The sequence below is a fragment of the Macrobrachium nipponense genome, chromosome 46 (assembly GCF_015104395.2).
Source record: "Macrobrachium nipponense isolate FS-2020 chromosome 46, ASM1510439v2, whole genome shotgun sequence".
In the NCBI taxonomy this organism is placed as follows: domain Eukaryota; kingdom Metazoa; phylum Arthropoda; class Malacostraca; order Decapoda; family Palaemonidae; genus Macrobrachium; species Macrobrachium nipponense.
The window spans coordinates 19,707,774-19,716,104 of record NC_061106.1 but is presented as its reverse complement, the minus strand read 5'-3'; the positions used below and the strand labels follow the sequence as shown (position 1 = coordinate 19,716,104).

Sequence of the window (8,331 nt, the reverse complement as noted above, 5' to 3'; positions counted from 1 at the left end):
TATATATATAATATATATATATATGTGTGTGTGTGTGTGTGGTGTGTGTGTGTGTGTGTGTGTGTGTATGTTGTATGTATGTAGTGTGTGTGTCTTTAATGTAACACAAAAAAATATGAAATAAAAAAAATATCATAAAATAGTTCATGTATACGAGAAACATCAATTCAACCACTAGCAGACGACCAGAAGATTATCCTTATTGATACAAAACTTCAATGCAACATCTTCCCGTAAGCGCATTGACAGTAAATCAATCAATCAGTCAGTGATTAAAAGTACCGATCAGTTTACCAAGCAGAATGATTGGGAAAAGAATTTGTTTTTTGTAGTGACCTGACCTCATTATGAATTACTTCTGCGTAGCTTTACTCATATTCCCTGGCACTTGATTTTTTTTATTTTTATAATGGCCTGGAAGCACATTCCCAAACTCTAACCAAATTTCGAACCTCCCCTGAAAAAGTGAGACGCCATATCTTAAAAACTAACCATAGAACCTTCTTGAAAATAATCTGATTATGTTTCCCACACCCAAATTACTGACGAGTTATATCTTGGAACTAACCCAACCTAACCGTACACTATCCAAGGGGTAAGGCAAGAAAAAAAAAAAGCCGGAATTATAAACTGTGCCGATCGCGTTAACTCGAACAATGGCGACACCCTCCTTCATTCATTACTAGTTGCCATGCCAACCATACCTAGATCAAAAGATTGATGCTCTACCCGCTAATGGCCGGTCCTTGCTGTTATTGCTGTTCCAGATTGAGCCAGTCTTGTTCCGGTATGGGTACTTCCTTGATCATCAAAGCGGCCCATATGCGAAGGTATTGCATGGAAGTATGTTTGATGTATGTCGATAATTCTTATTATTATCATTATTCATTTTTTTTACAGTCATCCTATTCGACTGGGTGGTTTTTATAGTGTGGGGTTCCGGGTTGCATTCTGCCTCCTTACTATGTGTGCTGTTTCTAGTAGCACACTCTTCTGCATGAGTCCTGGAGCTACTTCAGCATCTAGTTTTTCCCAGTTCCTTTTTAGGGATCCTGAGATCATGCCTAGCGTTCCTATAATTATAAGTACAATTTCCATTGGCATATCCCATATCGTTCTTATTTCTATTTTCAGGTCTTGATGCTTATCCATTTTTTTTTCTTTCTTTTTCATCTACTCTGGTGTTCCATGGTATTGCGACACCAGTGATTGATACATTCTTCTTGATCGTTTTCTGTCACTCCCTCAGGTTGGTGTTCGTACCACTTATTACAGCAAGCTATAGTAGATTCACATCCACCGTGCATCTGATGTCTAAGCCAGTCCCTTACGACGCTCCTGATTGGCTGTTGAAAAGCCAATCACAGGGCTGGGAACTCTTGTCTCTCGAGAGAGTTCACATAGGCAGGATGTATGCTCACTTCTCCTGAGGGATACGTCTTTCAAAAGTATCCCTCAGGAGAGGTGGAACATACATCTTGCCTATGTGAACTCTCTCTATGAGACTGAGAGTTTCTAGCCTTGTGGATGGCTTATCAACAGCCAATCAGGAGTGTCGTAAGGGACAGGCCTAAACATCAGATGCACAGTTGATGTGAATCTACTATAGCTCGTGTGTCTTGCATTGGCTCCAGTGGAGGGCTTTTTTAGCGCCACAGTGGCATCGTTGGTATGGTGTTGGCGTGCCACCTCGTCGGCCGCGAGTTCGATTCTCGGGCATTCCATTGAGGTGTGAGAGATGTGTATTTCTGGTGATAGAAGTACACTCTTGACGTGGTTCGGAAGCCACGTGAAGCCGTTGGTCCCGTTGCTGAAAAACCACTGGTTCCATGCAACGTTAAAACGCAATACAAACAGTGGAAGGCTTTTGCTACTGAATCATGCCTCTTTTTGTACTGGTCCTGTACGAGTGCTGGACATATTGCACTTCCTGCATATGGGTGAGATGTTATTTCCATCTATTGTTCTTTGGACATATGTGGTTCTTAGGGCCTGATCTTGTGCCGCTGTTAGCATTCATCCGTTTCCTTCTAGAGTTCTCCCCTCTGTAACCATTACCATGTTTCATCGCTGGCCAGTTCTTTAGTCTGTCTCATGTACTGTTCATGGATTGGTTTGCTTCTCATGTACTGCCCGACAAACCAGTGCATGGACGGTATTATTATTATTATTATTATTGACAATCAAAAGCCATAGTAGTGTTAAAATATATTATTGTACATTGGTAAAAAGTACAATAATATATTTTAAAACTACTGTGGCTTTTGATTGTCAATATTATAGCCTCGTTACGGAGGTTCCTTAGTTCATTATTATTATTATTATACAGACATTGAACTCTATTCATATGGACGAAGCCAACATAGGGCCCACTGGCTCAATTGAAATTCAAGCTTCCAAAGAATTTGGTGTTCATTAGAAAGAAGTAACAGAAAGTTAACAAATTAATAAATAAACAAATGAGAAATAAATAAAAGATAGTAATGCAACAGATAGGTCTAGAGAATTATGTTTGTAAATTGACAGATAAATAGCACACCCTTTCGTTTACAAATGTTTATAGTGAGTTAATTAATACTCACTTGTTGTCGTCAACATACGTTTCATAAAAATAAAAAAAAAAAAAAAAAAAAAAAAATAAAAAAAAAGCAAAAGTAAAAATTGTGCCCAAGTTTCTTTAGCGAAATGGAGTTTTCTGTACAAAGTATAATGCTGTATAAAACCATCAACTATGACGACAACTCTCCAGTGGCTCACCAGCAGTGTTGCCAAAGTGCGGAGAAACGACCAAAAGTGCGGAGAAGATTCGAGGGGGAGTCATTGAATGCAGAGCTGAGGTCTGCACTCCTCACGTATGCGGCGCTGTAGGTCCGCATATATATTTAGCTTTTAAACTTTTTTTCCATCAATGAAAAATGATTGAAATTATATGATATTTTTGAAAGTACTAATATTTTTGAAAATTAACCATTTTTCACTAGTCTCGAGTGTTCACGCGCCATTATCAAATACGATCATGCGATTGTCAAATTAAGAACTGATTTTGACAACAGCATATGACGTAACCCAAACGTGATGTTTTAAAATGCATTCATTCTTTAGGTCCAGCAATCTTCAATTTGCGTTTGTAATTTTATATATATATATATTATTTATTTATTTATTATTTATTTTGAGAAAACAACGGCAAATATGCATTAGGCAATTGCATTAGTTGAAGTGATTTAACTGATTATAACCGAATAAGTTTCGATATAAGTATGCTAGGAAGTGAAATTAACACTACACATCCCCCCCCCCCCCCCCCCCGGGCGGAGCTATAATTTCTCGGTGATGTGCGGACTTTGCGGTAACCCTGGACTCTCGACTCCGGCATCGCCCTTACAGACGACAGGCCCCACTGGCCATGTCCTGGTGCTGCACCCAGACGCGATTGCAGTGGCCAATTGCCTTCAATACGTGTCTTCAAACTATGCGATTGTTTCCTGCATATAAGTGCGACAGCAGTAGACTTCCACAGTTCCACTGCTTCTGGTGATCGGGTGCATTGGGTATTGAAAACATTTGAGGGATATAAATAGTGTTATTCCCGTTGCTGAATAACCACTTGTTCCATGCAACGAAAAAACACCATACAATAATAATAACATAGTGTTATTCGTAAATAAGAAAGAACTACAGGTTATGGATTGCTTAAGTATAAACTACTGAGAAATGATTTACTAAATGATTTGCTGTTTTTTTCATTAAGGTTACATTTACGTTTTGATACTGAAATTATTAGAAGGTTATCGGCAGATATTGATATAAAAGAGGACTAAAAGCTGCTTTTGATTTCGATATATATATTTTTTTTAGAAGTTTTTATAGTTGACACTTACGTTTTACTTACATTAATTAATGAAACAGAGATATGGATGGATTTTTTTATATCAAAGTAAAAGATTTGTTTTTATATAGATATATCAGTTTATACTTTTGATAAATAGAGAAGTTTCAGCTAACACTAGTTGTTTTCATTTCTCCTTTTTAATTTTTAATTTCTATATGGAAAAGCAAAGTTTACAAGGAAAGGTCCATATTATTTCTCTTACTTGATGGTAACTGCCAGTTGTTGTGCTGGCGAAATATCATCTCTGAATGTCGTATTTCTTTTAGCGACTGGTCATGCAGATGTGACAAGAGTTCCTCAAAGGTTGTTTTTAGACATTCTGAAGTAATTGCAAAATTTATCATTATCTCTCTTCAGCTCCTCGAAAATTGTGACAAATGCACCGTACAAGTGCCTGTGTGTATTCAAAGGGTGTACCGAGTGAATTCTAGGTTTTCTCTTCTTTTTTCTCAAATGTAATAAATAAAGACATTTTTCTCTTCCTGTATATAGTCACCACCACAGGCTGAGAGCAGACTGCAAGCGCTTGTCAAAAAATTGGGTCACTTTGTGCGGCAGTCGGACAAATGTACGATTTGCGCAATTTTGTGTCGCATTTAGATCCGGCACCGCAATCGTATCTTGGTGCGACTAGAATCGCATAGTGTGAAAGGGCCCGATTCAGCAGCAGAGGGAACGAACTATTGTGCGCGACAGTACATATAGGCTTTATCTAATCCATGGAGATGGGTTAGAGATGTTAGTGGCCGGAACTACTAAAACAAGAAATTTTAGCTGCTCCATTTATTGATGAACTGTGCTGATTGCTCGTAAAAATGTATTCTTGAAATAGTTCTGGTTGTTATTGTTAGATTGAACGTACGACTGCCTTGTACTTTATGCACATTTTCAAAGTAATATAAAGTAATTTACAATTTACACTAAAGACACAAGTTAAAGTTCGGTAAAGAGACTTCGTTTCTGGGAAATTGCTTTCTCGTTGTAACAGCCTATTAACGAACGAATAATGAGACCACAGGAGCTCGAAATGATTTTGTTTGAATTAGTATTTCTTATTAGGCTTCCATCATGCAGACGATCTAAAAAGTCACATTTGAAGTTATTTTACATGGTGTTTTGTATACTTCGTTCATTGTTTACCTTGGCGCGTTCGTTTCAACTTTGTGCGTTCATTCTGATTGGGCCATCGCCCGCCCGTCCCAGGACGCCTGGCGGGCCGTCCCCCCGCCGTCCCGGCGTGCCAAAAAGACCCGCTGGCGGGCCGTCCCGCAAGCCCGTCCCGGGACGCCTGGGCGGGGGTTCCTCGCCCATCCGTCCCGGGACGCAGGCGGGCGTCCGCCCACCCGTCCCGGACGCCTGGCGGGGACACCTGGCGGGCCGTCGCTTTCCCCGCCCGTCCCCGGGACGGCCTGACCTGGGCCGCGCCCGCCCGTCCGGGACGCCTGCGGGCCGTCCGCCCGCCCCCGTCCCGGGACGCCCAGGCCGGGCCGTCGCCCGCCGTCCCGACGCCTGGCGGGCCGTCGCCCGCCCTACCGGGACGCCGCGCCCCGTGCGGGCCGTCCCGCCCGTCCCGGGACGCCTGGGGGCCGTGCCTCGCCCGCCAGTCCCGGGACGCCGGCGGGCCTGCGCCCGCCCGTCCCGGGACGCCTGCGGGCCGTCGCCATGCCCCAGGGTACGCCTGGCGGGCCGTCGCCCGCCCGTCCCGGGACGCCTGGCGGGCCGTCGCCCCGCCCGTCCCGGGACGCCTGGCGGGCCGTTCGCCCGCCAGTCCCGGACGCCAGTCCGTCGCTCGTCCCGGGACGCCAGGCGGGCCGTCGCCCGCCCGTCCCGGGTCGGGACGCCCAGGCGGGCCGTCGACCGCCCGTCGCCACTCGCCCCGGGCGTCCCGCCCGTCCCGGGACGCCTGGCGGGCCGTCCCGTGGGGCCCGCCAGGCTACCCGTCGGGCCCGCGCCGTACCGCCCCCCGGCCGTCCCGGGACGCCAGGCGGGCCGTCGCCCGCCCGTCCCGGGACGCCAGGCGGGCCGTCGCCCGCCCGTCCCGGGACGCCAGGCCGTCCCGGGACGCCCAGGTCGGGCCGTCGCCCTCCGTCCCGGGACGCCAGCGGGCCGTCGCCCGCCCGTCCCGGGACGCCACGGGCCGTCGCCCGCCCGTCCCGGGACGCAGGCGGGCCCGTCGCCCGCCCGTCCCGGACGCCAGGCGGGCCGTCGCCCACGCCCGTGACGCAGGCGCGACTCGCGACCCGTCGCCCCTGGCGGGCCGTCGCGCCCGCCGTCCCGGGACGCCTGGCGCCCCGCCGTCGGGCCCGCCAGGTCCCGGGACGACGCCGGCGCCCGCCCGTCCCGCGGACGCCTGGCGGGCCGTCGCCCGCCCGTCCCGGGGAGCCTGGGCGGGCCGTCGCCCCGCCCGTCCCGGGAAGCCCCTGGCGGGACCGCCGCCCGCCCGTCCCGGGACGCCTGGCGGGCCGTCGCCCGCCAGTCCCGGGCCCGACCTGGCGGGCCGTCGCCCCGCCCGTCACGGGACGCAGGGCGGGCCGTCGGCCCGCCCGTTCCCGGGACGCCTGGCGGGCCGTCGCCCGCCCGTCCCGGGACGCCTGGCGGGCCGTCGCCCCCGCCCGTTCCCGGGACGCCTGGCGGGCCGTCGCCCCGCCCGTCCCGGGACGCCAGGCGGGCCGTCGGCCCGCCCGTTCCCGGGACGCCCTGGGCCGGGCGTCGCCCGTTTCCCGGGACCCGTGGCGTTGGGCCGTCGCCGCCCGCACGTCCCGGGACCCGTGGCGGGCCCGTCGCCCGCCCTCCCTATAGAGAGTAACACTCTGCTTTAACCTTAGAACCAGAATATGCCACTGAATCCTTTCAATTCTCCAGGCCTTCTCTCAATCCTCTGCTTCTTCTCTTCGCATGCCAGAATCTTCTCTGAATCCTCTCCTTCTTATCCTTGCACTCCGCAAATCTTCTCTGAAGTCTCTGCTTCTTCTTCTGGACGCTCCATGAATCTCTTTTTTAATCCTCTGCTTCTCCTGGCACTCCACCAATCTTCTCTGGAATCCCTCTACTTCTCCTGCCCCTCCCCTCCCCCAATCGGCTCTCTATCCTCTGCTTCCAATCTTGCCACTCCACCAATCCTTTCATTTTCCTTTCCCTTTCACCACCAATCAATAAAACTCTTACAAAACGTTTTATACTTATTTTCCATATAACTTTCATGTTTCCTTCAACCATTAACAAACCAAACTTATTACATATCAAACATCAAACCTTCTATAGTACACTTCAAAACTTTCATCAAATACAAACCTTTACTTTTCTCAATCATAAAATCAAGTATTGCACTTCACTCTTAAAAATCCATTCCAAACTAAAATCAATTCTAACACATGGCATTTATCAAACAAGTCCTTTCAATTCCAGTTAAACTCCAATTATTATCTAAATAAAAACAAAATTTGCTAAAAAAATTCATTGTGTAAATGAAAATCGTACTTTCTAGATAAACTTTATTGTTATGATTTCAATAAAAAAAAAAACTTTCCATACAACAAACATCCTCCTCAAATTGTTTTTCACATCTGATCCCTCTTCACAAGGCCAGCTTAGACTGGTCGCTCCATTCCTTGAACATGGACAGCTGCTCCTTCATTTTCCACTTCTCCTTCTCCACGCATCTCTAATTCCCAGCAGCTTCTTCACCTGGCAAACCAAATTCTCCTTCGCTCCTCGCACCTCTCCAACCTCATCTTCCAACTGGTCGTTCCGTTCGCCCTGAACACCGCTCTTCCTATCCAGCCACTTGAAGCCATGATTTGCCTTCCTCTAGGAGGCACCTCAGCTCCTTTCTCTTCAGTTTTGCAACCTCAACTTCACAATGGAGGTCCACACCTTTCCTTCCTAAGGTCTTCCACTTTCTTCTGCAGGAGCTCGAACCTGACCTCGGCGTCTTTCCTGTCCGATTAGCGCTTTTCGGTCGCGTCTTTCGTTCCTGGACGAGCCTCGCCATCCGCGCCGCTTCTTCGCTCTATATCTGCAGGTCCTTCTCCTTCGTTCGTAGCAGTTTCCTCTTGCCTCTCAACCTGCCAGTTTGCCTCTGGTAATTGCACTGTCGGTTCCCTATTCATCCTCTCACAAAGGGCATCTTTGTGTAATCCATCAACTGCTCATTTTTCTTCTTCTGTCTTGACAATCTTGTCTTCCAGCTGCTGTTTTTTCCATCTTCACTTGATCCTTCTCCTTCACAAACAAAGTCTCCACCTTCGAATAAGTGGGCCCTTCTTGCCAGGCCTGTTCTTGCAACACCTCCTCAGTTATCTGCATCAAACGAGTGCTTTTCTTCCATTCCGCCCGCCGCCTGAATCTCTTCATTGTAGTCAAGCCTCTTGTTGCAGCTCAAAAATTATCCTGTCCAAGTTCACCTGCTGCTCTCTCTGGTACTGTAAGGATGGTGTCTC

At 48.0% G+C, this 8,331-nt stretch overlaps 1 protein-coding gene across 1 annotated transcript; it reads left to right on the top strand.

Annotated features, from left to right (window-relative positions):
- Positions 1 to 2,731: 2,731 nt before the first annotated feature.
- LOC135214661 (basic proline-rich protein-like) lies at positions 2,732 to 7,840 on the top strand. Its single transcript, XM_064248997.1, has 4 exons — positions 2,732 to 2,793; positions 5,096 to 5,923; positions 6,057 to 6,493; positions 7,515 to 7,840. The coding sequence occupies exons 1-4, from the start codon at positions 2,732 to 2,734 to the stop codon at positions 7,838 to 7,840; spliced, it is 1,653 nt and encodes a 550-aa protein (XP_064105067.1).
- Positions 7,841 to 8,331: the final 491 nt, after the last annotated feature.